The sequence below is a fragment of the Chiloscyllium plagiosum genome, chromosome 23 (assembly GCF_004010195.1).
Source record: "Chiloscyllium plagiosum isolate BGI_BamShark_2017 chromosome 23, ASM401019v2, whole genome shotgun sequence".
Classification (NCBI taxonomy): Eukaryota; Metazoa; Chordata; class Chondrichthyes; order Orectolobiformes; family Hemiscylliidae; genus Chiloscyllium; species Chiloscyllium plagiosum.
The window spans coordinates 45,822,131-45,848,670 of record NC_057732.1 but is presented as its reverse complement, the minus strand read 5'-3'; the positions used below and the strand labels follow the sequence as shown (position 1 = coordinate 45,848,670).

The window sequence follows — 26,540 nt, the reverse complement described above, 5'->3', positions numbered from 1 at the left end:
CTACGGATTAGCGTTCACATGTGCTCGGAAACCAGCAACCTCGAAACCAAGTGGAGTGCCTAGCAAGCCAACAGGACTAGAGGGATTGAATTTTCTCAGCACATGTGGCCGCTGGAGCTGATACATCATTTAAACCATTGATTCATCCACAACGTGCTGGAGAGTAGAATGTTCGATTCTAACACTGGGCTCAAGAATCGAATACATTGAGAGTCTGGAGTGAGTCCAGACTGCATTAATCTGAAATTAATTTGATTCTGAATGACTCCATCTGTCTATGTTAAAGGAAGCTCAAGACTTTTTGATGAAGTGTGATTGACTCATGATGCAAGCTCCCCAAGCCAGATGGAGCGTCAAAAGTGAAAGAAATAACCAGGGGGAAGAAAAACAAAAAAACGACTGTTAATGCCAGGGATTAGGGAAAGGTCGTTTTAATATTCTGAAGCATATTGCATGCTTTGATGGATGTGCACTGCTTTTGGGTCACATGCTGCAGTTAGCACCTTCTTTTCTGACCTGCTGAAGCCAATGGAGAATCATTTTTCTTTCAGCTGTTTGCTATGAATCAAACCTTTCACTTTGATAACATTTGTTTCATGAGTGAGTTTGCAAAATGAGCAGCCAAGCGGTGAATTGACAGACTAACAGTGATGGTGAGAGGCACATTTGCAGGCAGGCACACTGTGGAACAGTCCTGTAGTGAGCTTGGAAAACTTCATTCGGCAATTAGTCAGAGACAGTTACTTAAGGATCAGGGTTGTTGGGGGTGGGGGGTGTGGGGTGAGAGAAAAACCATCAAATGTCCTGCCAATCATAGTTGTTCCCTCGGTAATTCTTTCTTTGCTTTGATGACACTGTTGCTGCACCTCTCTCTCTCTCGTCCCACAACCTAGTGAGATTTGTTCTGTTACACGTATGGTGTTCCACTGTGGGGTTCATTTCTAACACTGAGGCACTTTGTCAGCAATGAGGATTCATTAGCTCGGTTGGCTGGATAGCTAGGCTATGAGGCAGAGTGATATGAACAATGCTGGGTCAGTTCCTGCACTGGCTGAAATTACCATCGAGGAATCTCCTTCTCAACATCTTCCCTTGCCTGGAGTGTGGTGACCTTCAGTTTAACCTATCACCAGTCACCTCTCTCTGATGAGAGACCAGCCCTATGATTCAGTGGAACTATGGTTTTAATTTACCAAATGATCCTTGCCAAAGCTCTTACCAATCAAGTGATGAGGGTCTTTGAATGTTTTACTGCCCTACACTCCATGTCATCATTCCACCACCTCTTACATGGCAAGAGGCAGCTAATAAATGCTGAAAAATGTGTTGCTGGAAAAGTGCAGCAGGTCAGGCAGCATTCAAGGAACAGGAGGATCGACATTTTGGGCGTAAGCCCTTCTTCAGGAATCAGACGACTCCCTCGTCAAGTCCACACCCCCGACCAACCCAACCTCCACTCCCGGCATCTTCCCCTGCAACCGCAAGAAATGCAAAACTTGCGCCCACACCTCCCCCCTCACTTCCCTCCATGGCCCCAAGGGATCCTTCCATATCCATCACAAATTCACCTGCACCTCCACACAAACCATTTACTGCATCCACTGCACCCAATGTGGCCTCCTCTACATTGGGGAGACAGGCCGCCTACTTGCGGAACGTTTCAGAGAACACTTCTGGGACACCCGCACCAACCAACCAATCCAACCACCCCGTGACTGAACACTTTAACTCCCCCTCCCACTCCGCCAAGGACATGCAGGTCCTTGGCCTCCTCCATCGCCAGACCATGGCAACACGATGCCTGGAGAAAGAGCGCCTCATCCTCCGCCTAGGAGCCCTCCAATCACAAGGGATGAATGCAGATTTCTCCAGCTTCCTCATTTCCCCTCCCCCCACCTTATCTCAGTCCCAACCCTTGGGCTCAGCACCGCCTTCTTGACCTGCAATCTTCTTCCCGACTTCTCCACCCCCACCCCCTCTCCGGCCTATCACCCTCACCTTAACCTCCTTCCACCTATCGTATTCCCAACGCCCCTCCTCCCTACCTTTTATCTTAGCCTGCTTGGCGCACCTTCCTTAATCTGCAGTCCTCACTTTCTCCCATTGCTAATAAACGCAGCAACTCTGGCTGAAAGCACAGAACTGTCAAGGCAACTAGCCAGATTTAAATAGCTGAGTATTGAAACACTGTTTTGCTTGAAAGGATCTGTCTTGGGGAGTAGTTAAGAAGACCCAGAAGAAATGTGGCAGAATTTCTCTCCAGAATGTATAGCAACGTCACAATCTATGGGGAGCAGTTTGTAAACAAGCTCTGAGAAGAATGTTCTTGTTTGCAGGAATGGCTTTTCACAGTCTCTGCTTTTTAATGCTGTTAACTGTTCTATGTCTTTCTACTGGTTATGAATTTCTGAGCTGGTCAGATAAAGAGTCAATTTTTATAGTGGAATCTTCTGGTAAGTTACGCAAATCTTTAAATCCTCATCAGTTTGGGACTTAGCAGTGCCTCATCTTAACCTCTCCTCACGACTCCTGGCTGCAGTGTACTACAAATTTATAACTGGATCATCCCATGCTTCATTCCTGGCCTTAGTGCCTGAGAAGTGATAAAGCCACTGCAGAATGGAGGTCAGACAATGGCCAAATATTTTGCTTTGGCCCCAATAGAAAATAGACTCCAATGATACTCTATATTGTGCTGGATGTTCAATAGACCATCAGTTTGGCCCATATGATTTACAGATGCTGATTTCTATCCCGTTAACAGAGCTGATGAAAGAAGACAGATAGTTTGAGGGAGCTGCTTTCCCAGACCCACTGCTCCCAGAAATGTAGTTACCAGCCTCAGCAAAATGAGATAGAGACACAGCGATTTCACAACACCCAGAGTGGATGTTCAGGAGAGGTTTCCAATGGTAGGAGAGACTAGGACCTGAGGGCACAGCCTTAGAGTAAAGGGAAGACCTTTTAGAACGGAGATAAGGAGAAACTTCTTCAGCCAGAGAGTGGTGAATCTATGGAATTCATTGTCACAGAAGGCTGGGGAGACCAGGTCATTGAGTATATTTAAGACAGAGATAGATAGGTTCTTGAGTATCAAGGGTTATGAGGGTAAAGTGGGAGAATGGAGTTGAGAAACTTATCAGCCATGATTGAATGATGGAGCAGACCCGATGGGCTGAATGGCCTAACTTCTGTTCCTGTGTCTTATGGTCTTATAAAACTTTCAATTGTTTTTAACTTCTGGCCACTGAATGAATGCTCCCACAGCCGCGTTTAGGGAAGCATACTCGATGAGCGAATGTGCAGGAACAGGGTGTGGTCAATCCTTCTTCTGTAAACAATCTTTTTGCTGCCGAAGCCAGCTTTCAGGGCATTCTCCAATCCAGGGAGTTGTTACATTTGCTTGTTCCAAAATATTAGTTCCATGCAGTTCTGCATAGAAATAGGGACAGGGCTAATTAAAAGATATTCAATTGGTCACTCAGAGCGGTTCATTGATCACTGAGGAGTTTAAAGGTGGCAGGCAATGAGACTGGAGGCCAGTGGGTGTGTGAGAGAAAAGTTGGGCAGTGATGCTTTGAGCTGTCCTGCTGAGAAGGCAACCAAACTACATTGGTTCCACATAGGGGTATCGACGTGAAGTCATGGGACAATTCTCTGTGCTGTCGGACTCTGGCAAGAATTCTAGGAACTAGAAGGCAGCTAAATGTTGAAGTTAGGTTTCTGGAAAGTTCCCAGTAGCTATGGGAGCTCAGAACAAGCAGTGTGCCACTAACAATTTATCCCCGCCAAAGGTGGGGTTTGAAAACCCCTCAGGCAGTATTTGCTTGAATCGTCTGAGTAAGTACAGGGCTTGGGGTTGGGGTGGGGGTGGGGAAGAAAGCTCAGGCTGGTTCTGGCTTGGTGAAGCCAGTTGTCAGTGAAAAGCTGGAATTGTGCCTGTGAGTAAGCATTGAAGTGCAATTTCCGGAACCCAGGGAAACACAAAGCCAAGAAAGGACAGTGATTCACCAGAATGGGAGCAGTTATTGGGAGAGCATGATGGATCAGCACTAGAAGATATTTTAAAGCCAGATCAGCAAATGTGAAGAATTGTATTTCTTTGTGAGATTTGATGATCAACTGTGTTATTAATGTTGGAGGAGAATTGCTGTGAAATCCATAGGTTGTGTCAAATTTGCTTTTGTTGGGTGTGGTCTGTTCACTCGCAGTGAATTTACCCTTTATTTGTCATTTATTAATTCTGGGTGTTAGAATATAAGATATGTACATGTTGCATTAGTGTTCTAACATGTAGGGTAAAATTTATTGTTATTTGTTCCAAACTGTGCAATCTTGTGGCTTTATTCTCTTGGTAAATTCCCTGGATCTCCTACTTTACTCTTATTAAAAGAATAACAAAATTGCTAATGTCTGAATCATAACAGGGTCTCATTGGAGTTCAGTAACTCTTTTGCGAAGTTTGATCTGTTATTGTGAATGGCCCAGTAGCTAGACCCATGTTGCCAACTCGATATAAACACAAATAAAAAACAGGGAGTGCTAGAGAAACTCAGCTGGCCTGGTAGCATCTGTGGAGAGTGAAACAGTGTTAATGTTGAGAGTCTGATATGAGTCTTCTACAATTTGATTCTTTCCCCACAGTATTTGATTTTATTACATATAAGCTCAGATCTCATTAATTTATTTTTGAATCAAAGCAATGTTTTGAGCTTTCATTGGGATTTTTAAATTATTGCCGTCCTGTCCCACCTAATGAGCATGGCTCGGGCAGCTGCTTTAACATAGGAAAGTTACAAAAGTGTACAAAAGAAAAGCTACAAGTCTACATAAGAGCTCGTTGCCTAGTCTATGCATTTTATTGAGGCAAAAGCCCACCTGAAAATGATTTTAAAATGTTACCCTGGTGACAAGTTAGACAGACCAATGTTTTAAACATTATTGCTGACCTTTAACGCTGTAAAAATGAATTTAATGGGCTTTTAACTGTAATGTGCGGCGTGAAAAGGTTTTACTCTGCAGTTGTTTTCAAAATTACTGCCCACCATTAAGATCCATTTCCATCTCACTCCGACTGCTGTTTCCAACACAACTGCCAATTGTTGTGTCTTGGTATTAGTTGTCCGCTTGTCTCTGGGAAACACTAAGTCTTGCTTTCATCTAGCCTCTTGCTGTATTCCACCTGACGCAAACTGCAGGCCATCAATCTCCTACCCTATATCAAGTGTTGCTCACCCCAATTCTTGTTAACCTCCCAGTTTCACTGCGCGTTGACTTCTGAACCACTCCTCCCACCATCCAAACCCATTTACAAATGACACCTTGGCTTGGTTCCATCCTGCCTCTACAATCTCTTTCCGCTCTGTCTCAACGCAATCTGTGCACAGCCCACATTCAGAATTGGATGGGCTAATCGGGGTCAATCATGTGGATGTAGGAACAGCAAGTCGGTGCTTATGGAGAGCAGATTTTTCTGAATGGTAGCTGTCTCTCACAGGATAGAAAAATTCAGGCAAGTATGGAAGAGAAAGTAGTTTCATGAGTACAAACCCAATTTAACTTGTGGAGGGTGAATGCATTACTGGGATTGAAAATAAGTTTTTAAGTGTTAGCGCTCAGTCCGTTTTTAATCTGTGTACTTCTGGCGGATATGGGCTTGGGCATAGGAACTGCGATTTTGAATTTTGTTGCTGGCACGAAAGTAGGGGTTTGTTAAATAGTGAGGACCTCAGGAAAGTATGGTTCATAGATGGATGGGTAAATGGCTAAAGCTACTTAATATATTCAAAGTTAAAAATTACACAACACCAGGTTATAGTCCAACAGGTTTATTTGAAATCACAAGCTTTCAAAGCGATTTTTTTTTTTACCAATCCAACTCTGGCACTCCCACATCTTAAGTATAGTGAAGTATAAGGTAATACATTTTGGGAACGTAAATGAGGAATGAGACTGTATAAACCATGGATAGAGGATGTGGAGGGGTAAGAGTGAGGCTTAGTAATTCATGTATGTCAGGACAAGTTCCAATGCCATATTCTTAATGTGTTTGCTGCTCTTGGTGGGAATGGGAGGCCAGCAGACAACAGCGGCTTTGGGCACACAGAAGAAAATTTACCCAAGCACTCAGCGCCTTACCATAGTCTGGTCACTTGTTCAGCACAATACTCGGGTAATCATTCTGCATTCAAGTAGCACCTTTTATCCCCCACCTCCCACACTGCCCAGCTTTCTCTTCTGAGCTTGTGTTTGAGGTTTGGTGACTTGGCCTGAACCTGATAAAAGGTGATGATTTGCAGCAAAACAAAAATCAGAATCTGATATGATGAACTTGCAGCGTCTTCTTCAAAGTTTTAGAAAACTGCATGTGGTTTGAGAGATGTTACTGGGAAAGTGAATACTTGACCTGGGGCACAGGCCAGCATGGTGACTCAGTAATGAGCACTGTTGCCTCACAGCGCCAGGGACACGGGTTCGATACCAGCCTCGGGCGTGTGTCTGTGTGGAGCTTGCACGCTCTCCCCATGTCTGCGTGGGTTTCCTCCCACAATCCAAAGATGTGCAGGTTAGGTGAATCAGCCATGCTAAATTGCCCCATAATGTTCAGGGATATGTAGGTTAGGTTCATTAGTCAGGGTTAAATGTAGAGTAATGAGGTACGGGAACGGGTCTGGATTGGTTACTCTTCGGAGAGTCAATATGGACTTGTTGGGCTGAAAGGCCTGTTTCCACACTGTAGGGATTCTATGATTCTGCTCTTCTGAGTTTAAATTTTGCTGCTTTTAGTGTAGGCACTAATTCAGCGAGTGGAATTCATAGGAGCAGAGGATCTGGGACCGAGAGTAGGCCTTTTGGCCCTTTTGAGTCTGCTTCCCCATCTTCGATCTGGTTGTAGTCGCCACTCCACTACCTTGTCTACACCCTACAACTCTTGATTCACTTGGCAAGAGCCAGCCTCTGCTTACCTCCTGAGGAGGAGAATTCCAAAAACCATCTATGCTCTGAGGAAAGTAGCTATCCCAACCTTCAGTTGCACCAAAGCGTTAATTCAAGTAAGAAATGGCTGGTTTGGATTTGAGCAGAGAAATACCTTGGCGCTGCTTCTGCCAATGTAACTCAGTAACACATCCACTTATTTTAAATGGAGAAATGCTTCTTTAAAATGTCACTCCGGTGTGTTTAACATCCACGTTACTATCGCTGACAGCAATTGTTTCCCAATTTGTTCACATGTATTGCTACCCATTTATCACTTGTCGAAGGTTATGCTCATGAAAGACCTGATTCTTCAGTATTTCAGATGGGTCTGAGTACATTACAGGGTTTATTTTAAAAAAACCAAACCGATCGGGTCAATTGTCCACTGGATTTTGCAGTGAGGTCAGTACAATGTGAAAAGCCAGGGTGCAGTGGCTAAGTTTTCTTTTAAATTTGTTCATAGGATGAGGACATTGCTGTCTGGACAAGCATTTATTGCCCATCCCTAATTGCCCAGAGAGCAGTTGAGTCAACCACTTTGCTACATATAGGCCAGACCGGGTAAGGATGGCAGTTTCCTTCCCTAAAGTACATCGGTGAACCAGGCGGGTTTTTCCCAATAATGACATGGTCGTCATTAGGCTCTTGATTTCAGATTTTTGTTAAAAATTGAATTCAAATTCCACCATCTGTCGGGGCAGGATTTGAACCCAGGTCCCCAGAGCAGTATCAACATTGCTGGCTTAACAGTCCAGCAATAATACCACTAGGCCATCACTTCCCTGCGGTCAAAGTGAGTGACTGAATGATTGGATCCCTCACTTCAGTTAACATGGTACTGTCAACTGTGTCGAGTAGGGTCAGAGCAGGGGATGGTAGTGGGTCTCTCTTCCTCCAAAGATCTCTCTCAACAAATATCAACCATCTCGTGGACTTGCAAGCTCATTTTGTTCTGAAGGTGACTCTCAAACCTTCCCGCTTGATACAGAGGATTTGAACTCTTGGTTACCAAGCTGTTGTGTAGGACTGAAACTGCGATATAACCATACCATCCTGGGTTTATATATTAAACTCAGAGTTATCACTGCAGTGCAGTATGATTAACTGCAGATGTTAGCTTGATTGGACTATTTCTAGACTTGGCTTCAGAACAAAAAGATATTAAAATGAAAAGGAAAGAAGTGTTTGAAAGTGTAGGTTGCTGAAATGCGGTATACATCATTATGGATACAATCAAAAGTACCTCGTACAGGCGTGGGGATTTCTTCCTGATTTAATGTTCTTTAAATATCTTGATGTATGTTCTTGCATGCGTTTTTTTTGTGAAATTCAAATTAAAATGATCATTGTAACAATCCATCTTTAAAAATAGGGATTATTCACTTTGAAGACATACTTAGACACGAGGGAAAAGTTCTTTCTCCAGCATGTACATCAAAGGGCCTCAACTCTGATTTCAGTGAGAATCAGACCGAGAGGAAATTGGTGATTTGTGTTTTCACTCTCGCTGAGCAATATGATTCGACTTTTCACAGGGCTCCCCACCGCTTCCCAAAAAAATATAAAATCCTCTTTATGGAACTGTTTCTTATCTTAACACATCATCCCACTAGACATCTAGGGCTTGGTGACTGCTTTGGTGAAGTTGTGAATTAGTAGCTCTACAGATGCCAGGTAGAATACTCACTGTGCTGGACTCCAGCGCTCAGTCTCTGGGCTAACCCTCTGGAACAAATGCAAGCTGACTGGTCCCTTTTGAGGGTTGGGTTCCACTATAGAAAACCACAGATGCAGATCCTTAGGATGAGATGCTACAGATTTTTTTTATCGCTTATGTTTATGCCCTTTTCTGCCTGTGTACTGTAATTCTATTCATTTTCCCTAATATCTATCCAATTGCCCTACCACCATTCCTTATGTGCCTTTACACCTCTGCATTGCACCCTTCCTAAATAAGGAATTTGGGATTGTAGCAGGGAGGGGGCATTGCGAATTTGATAGCTGTAGCCGGAGCTCTAGAATTCAACCAGTGTAGCTGGTGGGGGCAAGGGGTACCTTTGTTTAAACTTCGGCTTGTGTTAATAGGGATGCAAGGGGATAGAATCACCTGAGATGCCAGCAAGTGAATAGCTGACAGACATGCGCAGAGTAGGGAGCGAGGGGTGGCATTTCCACACAGCTGTTATCTCAGCACAATGCAAGGCAGTACTGGGTGCAATCAAGTTAATAATGGAGCAATTACATCCAGATGAATATCCTCTAAAGGCTTTTAAGAAGTGTCTTTTATTGCAAAGGCAAATGATTAAATGTACACAAGCACATCAGTTTGACAGAAATGGTAAACGGGATGGTTTTAAAAAAAAGAACTGCAGGTTAGCCAAGCAGACGATGAATCGAGCTATTAAACTGACAAGTGGGATAGACCACAAATCTTCCTGTAATGTGAAAGATCTGGATGGGCCCGGGGTTGTGAGTGATGGTCCTGTACTTAAGTGATTACCAGAGAAGATTGGTGCCAGTTGAGTTTGGCTGTGTTCTTTTGGTGCTCATGATCATATACTCACTAGATCCCTGTGGTATTCGGACAGTACTGAGCCACCTAGTCACTGACTGTGCTAATGTGTCAAATGATTACTGACAGCAGTCTGGGACGTTAGCCGGGCAGGAGTCCAAATACAGGCATTGCTTTCAACTCACTGTGTCATGTTGGTCGTGACGTTTATGCTGAAATCCATGGATTTCTGATGGACCTCCTAAACGATGTCAGATGCCAATGCTGCCTCCCAAACGAAAATTGCACTGCAGAATTTCCAAGCTATCGGTTGTGCTTGCATCCTGCTTAATCCATCACATCTCAACTGCATGCCTTAACAAAAAATAACTATCAGTTGTGGGGGCCAGGATAGAGGAGAAATCCTTTCCCTTATGTATCAGGCTTAGGGGAGTTGTGGCAACATATCTCGTTTTTGATTTTTAAATCTCTCGGCAGGGTAAGGGTTAAGAGTTTAAGGAAAGGACTAAGATTCCTTGCATTCTTTTGGAAGTGTTTCCTTTGTGCCTGGCAGCTGAAATTAATGTCCCTTGATTTATCTCATTTGTTCCTCATGACCATCAGACAGTGGTGCCTTGTGCATGTTGATCTCTAGACATTTTAGCGCTTCAGATTTTCAAGTACCAATTCCTTCGAAGGCAGGATCAGAGTCAACATCTTCCTGCATTGCAAGGAAAACTACGTTGTTTCTGAATCTATCACAGTTCCGCACGCCTCCCCCCGACCCACCCCCACCCCCGACTGTCTTGGAAAACAAAAACAGAGTATATTGAGTTTGTCCCTTTCAATGTCAGGTAGATATCCCAATAAAAGATGGAGCCCATTCTATGAAAAGAAACACAAGATCCATTTTGTGCACAGTCAGATCAAACAAACAACAATCAGAAATTTAGCAGATAATCTGTTGTGGTGAGAGTGATTTGAAGATCAATATTGGTCAGGCCCTGAGGGAGAATTCCCCGGCTCTTCTTCTATTTGCCAAGGATCTATCTTCCCTCTCGGGTACAAGATCCAATAGGTGGAAATGTAAACACTACATAGGAGAATTCAGAGCTAAAGCTCTTCCTCCAGTCACCGGAGATGTTTCTCACTTTGGAACTCTGAGGCAAGAAGGCAAACATTGAGGTGGAATGCAGGGTTTTAGTTTGGGGTCTGGCCCTTACACTGTGCAGGGTAGACAACTAGCAATGATTTTCCAATTGGCCAGCTACTGACTAGAGGGTTCACCTGCCACCTGAATAATGACAGCAGGGTGGGTGCCTTGAAGCTGGAGGTCCAATAGGAAGGCTTGGATCAAAAGGAGCAGCAGCTTGCCTTTCCGGGTAAGGCCTTGGGAGGGTGAGGGGTGGATGTGCAGGAGAAAGCAGGAACAGGGGATGCAGTTTGATAATCAGCCATGGTCACATTGGATACCAGTGCAGGCTCAAAGAGCTGATTGACCTCCTCCACACATTTTCTGTGTTTCTAAATTCCCGTATTTACAACAAAGGACAGAGATGCCAGGCCACCTGCATCAATGGAGAGCTGCACTCCAGGGTGATGTGAGGCCAGGCAGGCAGGGATAGTCTCAAAGCCGAGTAATGACCCTCATAGTCCATCGCCAGCAGCTGTCTACGTCTGGCTGACCTCCCAATGCTACAGGAGACCCCACTGCCTACTGGCAAATTCCAGTGCCATTTGGCTAACCACTGCTCAATGGGCAGATAATGCCAGTATAACCTTTCTTCATAGCCCTCTGCCTGCAAACTCCCCAAACAAGCCTAACCTGTACAAACAGACCTTGGGGTGAAGGTTCATAGTTCCTTGAAAGTGGAGTTGCAGGTAACCAGGGTGGTGAAGAAGGCATCAGTATATTGAGTATAGGAGTTAGGATCGGATGTTGCGGCTGTACAGGACATTGGTCAGGCCACTTTTGGAGTACTGTGTTCAATTCTGGTCTCCCTGCTTATAGGAAAGCTGTTGTTAAACTTGGAAGGGTGCAGAAAAGATTAACAAGGATGTTGCCGGTGTTGGAGCGTTTGAGTTATAGGGAATGGCAGAATAGGCCGAGGCCTGTTTCCCTGGAGAGTTGGAGGCTGACGGATGACTTCATCGAGGTTTATAAAATCATGAAGGGCATGGATAGGGTGAATAGCCAAGGTCTTTTCCCTGGGATAGGGGAGTCCAAAACTTGAGGATGTACGTTTAAGGTGAGAGGGGAAAGATATAAAAGAGACCTAAGGGGAAACTTTTTCACACAGAAGGTGGTACGTGTATGGAATGAGCTGCCAGAGGAAGTGGTGAAGGCTGGTACAATTACAACATTTAAAAGGCATCTGGATGGATATATGAATAGGAAAGGTTTAGAGGAATATGGGCCAAGTGCTGCCAAACCAGACCAGATTAATTTAGGATATCTGTATGGCATTATCAAGTTGAATCGAAGGGTCTGGTTACAACTCTATGACTCTGTGTACAGATTATAAGATACCATTTTTGAGCAATTGGATGGTGATGATGGATATCAATATATCTAGTTGTGCAAGGCCCTGAAGAACACAAAATTGGTGTCTCTAGATCCATGTTCTACTAGGTTAGCTGCTCCCAGTCAGGTCAATGTTTACAATTGTGTCATTGACTTTCAGTAAGAGAATAACATTAGGTGGAGTTTCCCATTTGTGCTAACCAGCGGGTGATTCACCGTTGAATGCTGCATGCTGTAAAACATCCAAAAGGGATGCATTTGGCACTGCAGTGTTGCCATCATGGTTGATCGGCCTGTTGCTGTTTAGGCTTGCATGCACATAAAAGCTATTTTATTGAGAGATCGAGCAGAACTGCAGCTGAAGTGATCACGTTGAGGAGAAAGGGTAAAGCAGAAAGAGCTGAGGGACAGTCTACTCTCGTGACATTGCACATTCTGTTTCCACTGGGGGAGGGCAAGGCCAGTTACTGCTGGTCAAAGTGATGAGCCAGCGAGTATCCCAGACCTATCAAACTAAGAGTTGTTTTGTTAAATTTGCGACTCATTTTGAGTTGGTCAGTATGCAAAATTGTCAAGCACATTGTGGTTAAGATTTCAAGCAGCTTTTCAATAGCTGCTCCAGACTGGTTAATGAAGTGTGCAGGCTTTTGTCAACCATTTTTTAAAAAAAAACAAGATTTGTTTATCAGATGTTTACAACTGGCTGTTTTCCGTGGGCTTGAAGCATGTGTGCATGTTTCACGATTCACCTCTTGATGACTGGATTTCAGAGCTGTATTGTTGTTGAGAGAGGTGTGTGGTGGTTCGGTCACAAGGCCTTGTGGTTGAATAGATTCGAGACACAGGAAGACCAAGTTGAGGAACGGAAGAGAACAGCTTGCATCAAAAAAAGAGCCAAGCTGAGACCTTCTCAAAAAGAGAGGAGGAATTTTCATATGCCTTGAATCCAGCCATTTGTCTTAGGTACTGTTTCATTGACAGACTGGGCCAGAGAGTGGACTGCAAATCCCTGTTGAAACAAACTCTTCTGTTTTTTAAAAAAAAGTAATTTGCACATTGGAGTCGTTTGGGGTTCTGTACACTTCCTGTCATGTGCTGTCTTAACGCTTTGCCTCAACTTTAACTGCAGTGACAATGATTCTCACTTGAGAGCTGACTAATATGTAGTTATGACTTTAATTTGTATTATCTGCTTCTGATTAAGCTACCTAATGCAAGTTGTGGTTGCATTTACATGACCTCTTATTGCACCACACTGAGTTGTGATCACTTTTGGAAAGCATTGCCATGTGGGCAAAAGTTGTGAAGTCACCACAGTTGATGAGCACATTTGGTTTGTCTCTCACAAGCCACCGATCTGCTCCATCTGCACAGGTCTCCGCTGCTGCTCTATGCAGGTGTGAATTATCCCTTGGACAATGCAAGAGCAGTGCGTCTGTTACGGAATAGTCACCAATGTATTAAAGAGACAATGTCAATGTTATGGTGGCGGTGTCATTTTGCTCAGGAAAGCAGTGTTTTCTGTAATATGTTAATACAGGATGCCACCTTAATATGTTTCTAACCTGTTTTTCTTTTGTTCTACAACAGTAACGGTACAAATAACAAGATGAATGGTGCAATAGATCACTCGGACCAGCCAGACCCAGATGCCATTAAGATGTTTGTTGGCCAGATCCCAAGATCTTGGTCAGAAAAAGAATTAAAGGAGCTGTTTGAGCCGTATGGAACCGTGTACCAGATCAATGTCCTTCGAGATCGCAGCCAGAATCCTCCACAGAGCAAAGGTACAGAGATGGTTTTATTTGAATCGTGCAGATATCCTCTTTACTGAAGTAAATACTTTAGAGACGTGCCCATTGGAGAATTTCTATTTTCCAATTTCTTCATTTTCAGTCGACGTTCTACAGGTTTGTGTGGTGTGCAGAGCACAGAATGGGTTAAATTCTGATCGCTCTGGTTAATGTAAAATGCATGATTTGCAAAACATCTGAGAAGAAAAGGCAGCTTCAGCACATGAGATTCAAGGACATTTCAAAACCCGCCAGTGCTAGAAATGTGTCAGACAATATTCGGCAATGTTTAAAAAGCTGATTTTGCAGCTAGCAATTTGTGCTTTGCGTTGAATGAGTCCTGAGAAAGTGGGGGTTTGGACGGTACACTATATCGAAAGAGTGCTGAGGTCAGACAACACCTTTTACGAGCAGAACGACATCTCAAAGCGCCTTCCAAACAGTCAACTACTCTAGTGATGCAGTGATGATGTCCAGAGATACAGAGCTATTGTGAGAATGTTGTAATGCAGGGAATCCAGCAGCCAACGTGCACACAGCGAGCAGCAAGTAAATAACTAACTCTGTTACCTGTTTTTTCGACGCAAGTTGAGGTACAAATGTTGACCAGAGCCAACAATTGTAGCATTATTAAAATCAATTAAATGTGTCAACTTTGGCTCAGTTGGTAGCATCCTTGTTTCTGGGTTCAAAACCCACTCCAGGAATTGAAAACAAAAATCAAAGCTATCACTGAGGGGCAGCTGGACTATCGGTAATGCTGCTTTTCAGTTTAATCAAGGGCCATTCTGCCTGACTGGGTGGGTGTAAAAGATTCCGTTGTACTATTCCAAGTCGAGCGGGGGAGTTGTCCCTTGTGTTGTGGCCAAAATTTATCCTTCGACCCACAGAACAAAGACACATTTGTCTTCTCATTATCACACCACTACCTGCAGGAGCTTTCTGAGTGCAAATTGGCTGCTGCGTTACTTGAACTACCACACTGCTATAGTGAAAAAGCCTCCAAATGTATGTCATTGACTATAAAGACATCTGGTGGCTGTGAAAAATGCTGCATAATGCAAGTCTTCCTTACTTTTAGAAATCAGTGCTGTTTAAATTAAAGTCAGTAATTATGTCTTAATTAGTTTTGTTATTAGCCCCTCCTGTACCTTTTTATTTCATACATTACAAACCTTTGGGACCATCACCAAGCCTTCACATCTTGGATCCATTGTGCTGAAGGGAAATAAGGGAGAAATTCCCTTCCAAATAAGTTTAGATTTCTGGGGATGCAAACAAATGAGAACTTGCTTACAATAGATAGATCAAGTCAAGAGTGCTGACAATCTAAAGACCATAGTTATCCAGTCATCCTTGTGCCCCTTCATTTAAGCCCTTTCCAGAGCAAGTTTAATGCTGAAATGCTGACAATGTGTCCCATTAGAGCGTTGGAGCTTAAAAATAAAAGTTGAATTCCTGGCTGTTCTCCAAACCAAAATTCCAGTTTCTTGCCATCATAACAGGTGACCTAGTGTAGAATTACGCTGGTTCATGATCTTGTGTTACTCGAGATGAAGTTTTGCAGTGTTATTGGCCTACAGCCCCACTCTTCCCTGAGGGTGCAGTGGGGCTATACAAGAGCCCAAACTGTTTCCAAGTCTGGCCGTGACTCTGTAGATTTCAAGAATGTTTCTGTAAAGTGCTCCTCCTATTGCATTATTATGCTCCTCATCCACCAGTCTTGCCCTGTGCATGAGCCATTTTGAGTATTGCTCCCCTCTCTTAGTTGTATGCAACTTGATTAGCTTGTAGGAGGAAAAGACGTTGGGCGGAGTCGGGGGCTATCATGTGGCAGAATGGGATGATGTCCATCTTGGCATTGAGATTGACTTGCCACATCTTATGTGCTTTTCTCCACTGGTGGGGCCAGCTTCTCTCAAGGCAGCGGGCAGTTTGCATTCGACACTCACTCCTGCTCATTAAATGCCTTGTTAGCAACGCGATTCACCATGGATTGTGATCTTGCCAAACCTGCCGTTCCAACTGACCACCAGAAACCCAGCATGGGAACCAGAACGGCTACTTGCCGGGTTCACCTCACTGGACACTGTGCGCCAACATCTTTGCGATGTTTATGTGCACCGACCATTCACACCCCATGCCCACAGACGTTTGCATCCAAGTGCCAGAACTCTCATGGCACTCCTCCTCCAGTCTATGCACAGGATGCTTCTGTGTTTCAGTGATGCACTCTGTACAGGCAACTGCCATTGAAGGACTCAGCAAGCCTGTTTAAGGTTGGTGATGTTGCACTTTAGGTGGATAAGGGGAAGTGCTGAAGATGTTACAGGTAACAGTAAGGTAGAGCACGAGCCTTGTTGGGGCGTGGGCACAGTCGCAGAGAAAGCACGTGTGAGAGGTAACAGAGGGGAGCTGGTGGTAGCTATGCAGGAGTGGAGAAGGCCATTGACCTGTTCCTTGTGGTGCCGGGCATTTCACCAGATGGTTGAGACTGCCCAGACCAGACTGGCATGGTCTGATGTTATAGGGAAAGGGGAAATCCCAACTCTGCACCACCTCATCCAGCAAAGCCTTCGGGACCCTGCCTTTAAACGGGGAGTATCAGATTTCCCTCTGTCTGCCATGACTGGGGCGAATGTCAGGAACCATACAGAGCAGTCTCAGAGTGACCATGTGTGCACAATGGCCTTTTAAAGATGGCACAGGTGCCAGGAATCTCCAGTGAGTGCTGAATAACTCTGGGAATGCTGCCTAGTAAAATAGGATGGAAATTGGGGATGTACTGCACACCATAAGAGTGGGAGGACCAATTAATGCAGTGGGTTTGGTAAGATATGGCAAGAAAACTCGCTCGCACATCTGCTCTCACATCTTGTGGTCTTTCTCTTCATTTCAGTTCAAACTCCCCTCTCCTGAAACTGTGCCATTGTTCGAAATTTCCCAGCTGTGCAAATTGTGCAAATCCCCTTCATTATCTTAAATGTTGCAAGGACATTTCCTCTCATTCTCTTAAACCTCATTCTTCTGTGTATCCTAGAGAACATAGATCCAGTTTACTCTGTGCCTGACTGCAGAGTGACCTTCTCATCTGAAGGACCAATCTGGTGAAGCTTCCCCCTACTACCATCAATGTAATGATATCCTTCCTTAGGTAGGAAGTCAAAACCGGACATGGTTTTCTAAGTGTAATACAAAAAGAACAAAGAACAGTACAGTTTAGGATCAGACCCTTTGGCCCATCAAACCTACACTGATGCATGACTCCTTTCTAAACTAAAAGTGTTTTGCCTCTACGCAGTCTGTATTCCTCTATTCCCTTCCTATTCATGAATTTGTCAAGATGCCTCTTTAACATTGCCACTGTATCTGCTCCTACCACCACCTCTGGCAATGCATTCCAGGCACTTACCACTGTCAGTGGAAAAAAAGGCTTGCCTCTGGCATCTCATTTAAGCTTTACCTTTTGCCTTAACCCTCTATTCCCTAGTAATTGGCATTTCTACCCTGGGGAAAAAGACTCCAGCTATGCATTCTATCCATGCCTCTCAGTTTTGTGATTTCACCATGGCTTTGTACAATAATAGCAAGATTTCTTTTACTGTTTTAATCGAATTCCCCTGTGATAAAGTTCAATGTATTTTACTAATTGCATGCTGTACCATTGTGCTAACTTTGTGTTCCTTGTATGATTCCACTCAAGAAATACTCAACAACAACATTTCCAAGTTTCACTCCCTTTAGTAAACAGCGTATTCTTGCAATCCAAGTAACTAGCCGCTCACTTTCCCTTGAGAGAATTTTGGGATGTTTTAACCTTTGCCTCCAGTATCTCTGCAGTAATCTCTTTTAGAACCTTCGTGTGTCGGCTGTCAAGAGTTTGTTGCATTTGAGCCCTTTCAATTTCTCCCAGTTTTTTTTTGCTTTGCTAATATGAATTATCTTCATTCCTCATTCCTGTTGGTACCCAAGAGACCTTTTATTGTGGAGACAAACAAAATACTTCCTCAACTTCTCTACCATTGCCTTATTTCCCATGGTAGTTTCTCTTGTCTCTGCTTTTAATGGGCAAACCCTCACTTTAGCTACCCTCTCCCTTTTCATATTCTTGTAAAAGCTCTTGCAATCTCTTTGTGTATTTTTGTCATGTTTAATCTCAGGCCATTTCCACTGTTTCTGTTTAGAATGGATTGTAGGATCTTTTATATTCACATAGACACTCTATTTAGTGGCCATCATCTCCAGTAATAATTTTTGAATATAGTATTGATGTGGAAAGCAAGCATACATGCTTACATCTAGACTGCAGCTTCTATCCACTCAACAACTGTCTTGCTTTAGAGGTGAAATTGCTACCCACTGATCTGAACTGACACCAGGCAGATAATGATGTCTAAATGGTGTAACTCTTTGAACTAACAACAACTGCTTGTATTTATATAGCATTATATTTATATAGCTCACGGGAGCATTGTCAAACAAAATTTGGCACTGAGCCACATGCACTGTTAGGATAGCTGACAGAAATTTTGATCAAAGAGGTTGGTCTTAAATGAGGAAAGAAAGCCTGAGATTATCAGAGTGGGAATTCCAGAAATGAAGACACAGCCACCAACAGTGAAGCGAGCAAAATCAGGAATATGCAAATGACCAGAATTGGACAAACCAAGGGATCTCGAATTCCTAACTTGCTAGAAGTTGAGTGAACCACTGATGAATTGTACTGCTAATGGATCGTCACAAACCTTTTAAGGTACACTGTCGAATCCCTAAATTTACTACTAAACGAGACATTTTGTTTCTCCTTGTGGAATGGCAATTTGGACTTTAGTTACTCAAGGCTGTGGGTTTCATTGTTACAGTGTATAACTGGGACAGATAGCATCTCAAGGGGTAGTGAGATGTGTATGAGAGGGAAAGAGGGAAAAGCTGATAGAGTTAGATGAAGAGTAAGTGGGAGGGTATTTTTTTTGGAATCCCTACAGTGTGGAAACAGGTCCTTCGGCCCAACAAGTCCACACTGACCCTCTGAAGAGTATCTCACCCAGACCCATTCCCTTATTTCTCTACCTTTCCCCTGACAATGCACCTAACACTATGGGCAATTAAGCATGGCCAATCCATCTAACCTGCACATCTTTTGTGACTGTGGGAGGAAACCATAGCACCTGGAGGAAACCCACGCAGACACTGAATGTGCATGTGCAAACTCCACACAGATAGTTGCCCGAGGCTGCAGTGCTAACCACTGAGCCACCATGCTGCCCATTTTGTGTGGAACGTGAACATCAGCAGTTGATCTGAACGGCCAGTTTCTGTGCTGTACATTCTTGATAATTCTGAGGGGACTGGGGTGAGTAATCATTCAAATGTAGGAAAGAGCAGTCAAGGGAAAAGAAGGGAGGTTTTTAAGGACCAGGAAACAGCCCTGGACACTAGGCCATATGTCTGAGAGTGAGTGCTGGTGTTATATTATGCACCAGTAACTCTCACTTCCCCATTTGAGCAAGTGAGATTAATAGAATTAAACCAGGACTCCGAGTGTTCAAGGGCAAGAGGAATCGCAAGAAGGCAAGAGTCTGTTAGGAGTGGCACTTACCCTCAAGATACCTTTCCCTTTAATGCATATCTGAGGATTACATTGTACTTATTACATTTTACATCCAGCCAGTCTGTAATTTTGTAATAAAAAATCTGTACTTTGCATTGAAGTAAATCGACTGAATTAGATTACATTTCCATCTCATTACACTTGTTCAATCAAGAAAATTTCACATGACAGCCTAAATATAGGTTTTGTGATAGTGGAAAATTAACAATCGTCCCTTTGTTTTTTTTTTAAACTGTAAGTGTGGCAAGCAGACAGCTGACAGACTGTCCTATGGAGTGGGAACACGGACGTGATCTGCTGTTTTCTCAGCTCGTGAGTTGCCATTCACAGCCTGATTGAGTGAATGCTGCTCAGATGCCATTTTTATTGTTTATGTAGACAAGATATGTAAGGTAATTTATCATATTTTCATCCATTATAGGTGTAAAACAAAAAAAACAAATGTGTATTAGTTAATGCACCATGTAATGTACAGTATATACTGTGTTGTATATTGCACTGTGTTTAATGCATGGTGCAAAGTATAATGCAAAGTATAATGCTAAAATGTGGAGCTGGAAAAGCACAGCAGGTCAGACAACGTCAGAGATGCAGGAAAGTCAACATTTTGGGCCAAAAGCCCATCATCGGCTTGTAAGCAGGCTGTTTTAATAAACCGTTTAATCAGTGGCCCTGACTTAAGGTACCTCACTCACAAACGCTCCAGTTCTCCTTTCCACTTTGCTAGCTTTCTATTCTTTTAAGGCACTTATAAAAACCTACCACGTTAACCAGATGTTTTGGCTATCTATTCGAACGTCTCCTGAGTATCTTGGTATCGAATTTCGGCCAATCACACACTTGCACAGTGCCTTTGGTGGATGTTTATCTACATTTAAGGGTGCTATAGAAATAAATATAAACTATATAAGCTCTCATCCTGTTTTCTACTGCTGGAATTGAACTTGGTGCTCACTGGAAGGTGTCATGTGATGTTTGTAACTTTGCAATGCTGTTTTACCTCATGATTGTGCGTTTGAATGACATCACAACCCTCCATTGCAAATGTCAGGAACCATGCAGAGCAACCCCACGATTTTCCATAAACGTGCAATAATAACGCAGGTCCTTCAATTTTTGCAATCTCTTTGATCAGCTGCTAGATGTACCAGCTGATGTAGCACCACATCCATGTAAATCAGTAGGTATCGTGTTTGGCACTGAGACAGGGTTGTTAAGGTCCACGGAGGCTGGGGGTAGTGGGTTGGGAAGGACGATGGTGAGGAAAGAAAATCACCCTGGCTTCCCGCTGTTGCTTTGAAACTAGTGGTTTGCTCTCGAGAAGACACTTCCTGGAGATATCATATTAAAACAGGATAGGGGCATGTCTTAATGCCAAATGCATGACAGCCAAAGTACTAGTCATTTTGTAAAAGTCTTAAGTCTGATGTCTTTGACATTGCCCATCTCATGGTGCCATTGAACTGAGTGTTTCCTGGAGCCATTTCAGAGGATGGTTTGTTTTTGTATTTATTCATTTTTGTGGGATGTGAGCATCACTGACTAGGCCCAGCATTTATTGCCCATTCCTAGTTGTCCCTTGAGAAGGGGGTGGTGAGCTGCTTTCTTGAACTGCTGCACTCCACCTGCTGTGAGTTGACCCACGATGTCATCAGGGAAAGGCATTCCATATATGAACCATATTGCTATGAATCTGGAGTCACGTGCAGATGAGGATGACCGATTTGCTTCCCCACACGGCATGATTGAACCCAATGAGTTTTTAATGACAGTTTCACCATTGCTGAGATAAAACCAAGACATGTGGATGCTGCAAACGTCAAACATGCAAGAACAGGAAATGCTGGAGAAACTCAGCAGTTATGGCTGCATCTGTGAAGAAAGAAACAAAGTTAACGTTTTGTGTCTAGTGACCCTCGTTCAGGATAGCTTTAAATTCCAATTGTTTTCTGAAGCAAATTGCATTTGAATTCCACCAGGTGCTGAGTGATGATTAGTTGGAACCCCTGGAATGCTAATCCAGTGGCATTTCCACCACACCACCATACTCCCCCCAAATCATCCCATACCACAGGAACTATGCACTGACTTATGTCTTAACGAACAGGCCAAGAGATTGGTGGAACACGGTGTTTTCAATAGATTTTTTGAAATATTATAAATTCCAGCAGGTGTGTAATCAGATGTATTCTGAACCGTTAATCACAGCCAGAGTCTGTTGGGAATCATAATTCCAAGTTTATTGCTAAGAAACAAACAAAATGACATCTGTTTCAATGAAAGACAATCATGCTCAAATCTATGTCTTCCATGTGTTGAACAGATTCTCTTTGAGCACCTCCGGTTAAATCCTGATGAAAGTTACTCAAATAGCTGGAGGGGCTGTGTATATTATTTTCCACGTTGCTTTACAAGGCTGTAAGTGGCTAAACAAGCCCACGTAAGGTTAGATTTGTATTCACCTGATTGATGCTGCAGATTGGTTATAACAAGTTGGACTTGTGTCATCGGCTCTGACAATGAACCCACTTCTGCAGCATCCAGGCAAAGCAATCACAACAGCTCTTCCATAGCTGTAGATACTGAGTTGGGTTGAATTTTGTGGGGAGGGGGGTGGAACTGAATATCCTGCCTAGATACTGTTTTGGCCTGAGCCCATGTGTGGATTCCAACATGGCAGCTTTATTATCAGTCAGTGCCTGATAGCTTAGGATATTGAGTTGCCGTTGATGTTTCCCCTTGCATTTGGTCATGTTATTGATGGCTCACCATCTTCAAAACAGCTGTATGAAAGTGTAGCTGTCATCATGGAAGATATTCACCTTCCACCTTAGTGGGCGGCACGGTGGCACAGTGGTTAGCACTGCTGCCTCACAGCGCCTGAGACCCGGGTTCAATTCCCGCCTCAGGCGACTGACTGTGTGGAGTTTGCACGTTCTCCCCGTGTCCGCGTAGTGTTAGGTAAGGGGTAAATGTAGGGGTATGGGTGGGTTTCGCTTCGGCGGGTCGGTGTGGACTTGTTGGGCCGAAGGGCCTGTTTCCACACTGTAATCTAATCTAATCTAATCTAATCTAATCTAAAAAAAAAATCTAATCTAATCTAATCTAATTACTTATAAATATTGCACATAGCTTTGCTTCACTGTGGATTACCAGCATTGACCAGGGAAGCTCCTGGTTTCATCCTTGGTTTATTGATCATATTTTGGTCAGAAAATCAGCCATTGCTCATGATTGTGATTAATGTCCAGGGTTCTGAGTGAAAGATCAAAGTCATATGGGTATGGACAAATTATAGGACAATCAGGTCTCATTTGACTGTAATGGCCTCCAATGACCAGAATAGTCTGGCATCTCTCATGGGCATAGGATTTTTTTTTTAATTCATTCACGTGAGGTGGGTGTCACTGGCTATGCTAGCACTTACTGTCCATCTCTAATTGCCCAGATTTCCTTTCCTAAACAACATTAGTGAACCAGATGGGTTTTTCTTGACAATTAACATTGGTTTCATGGTCATCATTACATTCTTATTTCCAGATAAATATTCAATTCAAATTCCACCGTGCACCATGGCAGGATTTGAAGTTAGATCCCCAGAACATAACTTGACTCTCTAGATTAATAGTCAAGCAATAATCCCACTTGACTATTGTCTACCTATAAATGATCTACTATGAGAGCCTACTGCTCATGGAACTATACCCTGAACATAAATTGACAACTTTAGACGAGATTTGTAAAGAAAGAAGTAAACTAGGCTTAAATGGGCCACACTCTCCACCAGTGACACACCAGTCATTGCAGTGTGTGCGCTATCTGCAAGATTCACTGCAGCAACTCGTCAAAGCTCCTTCAACAGCACGTTCCAAGCATATACACTCTGCCACCTAGAAACATAAGGTCAATAGTTGCATTGGAACATCACCAACTGCAAGATACCCCCCCAGCAGAGTACTGTCCTAACATAGAAGTATATCACTGTCCTTTCAACGTCACTGGGCCAAAATCTTGGAACACTTTCCTTAACGTCACTGTGGGTGACCCTGCGTGCCAAAGGCTACAGCAGTTCAAGGCAGTGACTCCTCCAGGACAGGCAACAAATGCTGGCCTTGTCAGTCACCCCCACACAATTTAGGAAAGAACAGAAAGAGTGCTGAAGGAAAAGTCTGAAGACTGTTGACAGTAAATCCCAGATTTGAGCAAAAAGTATCTTGAAAAGTAGAACCTTGATCGGCAGCATTTTGGTATCAACACTAAAAACTGTGGAATGATTGGCTGCTTAATCATAGGCAGACATTAGAAGGGATAAGGAGAGAGCAATGTTATGCATTATCATAGAGAGAATAATCAAGAGGATAAAGCCCCTTTCACACATCTTTTGATGTCTGTCCATTACTGTGACCACAGCTGTCAACCTAGACATTATATAAGGAGGCAAATAAAATGTTCTCTTAAGCCTCCCCATGTTAATAAAGCAACACCAGGGTTTAGTGAATTGAGAGGAGACCTTGTGATATGCTGATGTACTCTAAATGGAATTCATCTGTAGCCTGCTTATCATGGGCTTGGCAAAGAGTACTCTTGAAATTATGGGATAATCTAGGAAACAATCATTTGGGGATTTTAACAAAATTGTTTTGCTCTTTTAAAATTAGTCTGGCAGAAAGGATATTGGAGAGTCAAAGTAGAGTGTGGTTTTTAGTGGGACAGATGGAGGCAGTAGGCTTTGGGTTGAAAGCCATGCCAACACATCCGAGCCTCACTTGCTGCTCAAACGTGATATGGTTCTTCAGAAGAGAACACCAGGAGGAAGATGGGTCAGTGGGGATTGAATGGGGTATTTTGAGTAAATGGACTCATGGGTGCAAATGATCCACTTGGCTGTTGGAGTAAGTCTTAATGTGCATTGAAAACCTGTGTACTGCATCAAGTGCAGTGAATTAATACACTCCTCAAAATAATTCTTGAGGAATTCATGGGCTGCTGCTTCTGAAAGGAACTTGAAGATGCTAATAGTTGCAATAAACATTACGACAGTTTTTTCCACACTTGAGTAGCTGACATCCAGTCCAATGTGTTCTAATCAGGGCCTGTGTTCTCTGCTCAATCAAAGAACAACCATTTTAACTCCAGCAACAATTGGGAATGTGACAAAAGTGTTTTTTTTTCTCTGTCCTAAAGCAAAAGCAGCAAAAACACTTTGAAGAAGCTGATGGAAAATGTCTTTGTCTGTGCAGCACAATCGTCTGTTGTTACACATTTCTGTGAAGGTTGAAAAGCTGCTTTATTGTTACTGTCAGTTCCTTGCATTATGAGAGCCAGGAAAAGGACAAGGTACAGTGTGGGCGAAGCACAAGGCTAAGTCTGAAAGAGTTGCAATTTCCAATGATAAGCAGAATATAGTTGACAAAATGTGACTTTTAATCAAAGTCCATTACAATTGGAACATTGGAGAGAGAAGCTGCACAAAACCTTTCGTCTTTGCAAACAAGATTTATTTTGCGTTTACAAAAATGAAGTTGGAACAGAAATATGTTGATTGAACCTGTATACACAAGCATATAATGCATGTACACATGCACATAATAGCACATACGTGTATGTGCACCACACGTACATACACACATACATGCACATAGTCATGCATACACACATGCAAACGCGCACTCACACACATTCATTCACAAAACGGAAAATTCAAGCTTGAAGCTAAATAGGTTGTCACAGAATTACAAACTCACTCATCAGGCATTTTGCCAAATCATTTACCACTGGGGTCCTTGCTGAATGTAAAGCTAATGGATATCACTTCAGAACAGAAATCCTGTCTCCAGACTCTCCTGAAACTGATGATAAAAGAATTCACCAGACCTTTGTGATCCTAATTCCCCAACTTTCAGATGACAGTTCACTGTCCTACACTCCTCCACATCTGGGACAGGCTCCAGGTTTCAGTATTAAGAGAATACACAGTCGTGCTGGGAGGTCGGACTAGGATTGAAGTGACTGAAAGCAAACAGCTTTCGCAGTCAATTCTCTGAGTATAATTGAGATCTTGTTTAATGCTTTTAACAGACTGGCCTCTGACTGGATGATTGAGGGGTTATTTTGGGATGGGTTCTGCAAATTTATAACCTTCCAGACCCCTTGTGCCCAGTGAGTTTGGATGGAGTTCAGAGTAAGGAGGTGGAACCTTTTAGTCAGCCTATGGAAATGCGGAGCTCCCCAAAGAGCATGAAATGTTCAAACTTGAGATCGACAGATGTTCTGTTACATGAGGGTATTAAGGGATGGGGAACAAAGGCGAGCATATGTAAAGACGTTGGCTGCCATTAAAGTGAATGACAGAACAGGCTTTCTCCTGTCCTTAATTTAAACAAGGTGAGAAACAGTCACTCTCTAGTACAGACAAGATACCCCATTCATTACTTCCTTCAGTCATCCTTCAGTTAGTGGAGTTTGTTAAACAGCCCAACCTGTTGTATTTCAGGAACTCTGCAAGATTGGAAACTATCTCTGAGTAAAGGCTGTGCCAGTCTACTTGTTCAGAAATATTATTACATTACTTTGGAGCAGGTAGGATTTGAACATGGAGCTCCTGGCTCAGAGATAGGGACTCTCAACCTTTACTAATATGCTGATCAATGCACATACACTGTACAGAGAACTCCTCTGTAAGCCACTTCAATGTAATCCAAGAGGCAAGAGAGAAATAAAAAACATCAAGACAGAGACTTCTAGCTCCAATATGCTGTGATGATCGTGTTGGCTTCCTCAGACCTGTTATCCTTTCTTGACTGAAATTATTTGGTAGCTTTCCTACATCCTGGCCAAGACTGTGACTTCAAGCCATATTCCAGAGATGCGAACACAAACTGTCAGCTCACTCTCTAGTGATGTGCTGAGGACATGCTGTTCTGTTAGAAGTGCTGTCTCTTAGATGAGCTGTTAAGCTAAGGCATTGTTTCCCCTCTTAGGGGAAGGGCAAAGTTTCTGCTGCTCCCTGGTGTGCTAGCCAATACGTATCCCTCAGCCAACATCCTTCTAACAGATTATTGGGCATTTTCACTTTGCTGGTTGTATGAGATTTCTGTGTGCAAGTTAGCTCCCATAAATGGCAACAGTGTCAAAACCTCAGGA

General features: G+C 43.2%; 1 protein-coding gene across 22 annotated transcripts in view; it reads left to right on the top strand.

Annotated features, from left to right (window-relative positions):
• celf2 (cugbp, Elav-like family member 2) overlaps positions 1-26,540 on the top strand; it is an 874,451-nt gene that overhangs the window by 652,950 nt on the left and 194,961 nt on the right. For all 22 annotated transcript variants that reach the window (XM_043714095.1, XM_043714096.1, XM_043714089.1 and 19 more), the window contains one exon: positions 13,584-13,780. In XM_043714095.1, the coding sequence (XP_043570030.1) occupies positions 13,603-13,780 (178 nt within the window). In that variant the 5' untranslated portion in view covers positions 13,584-13,602. The remainder of the gene's footprint in view (positions 1-13,583; positions 13,781-26,540) is intronic.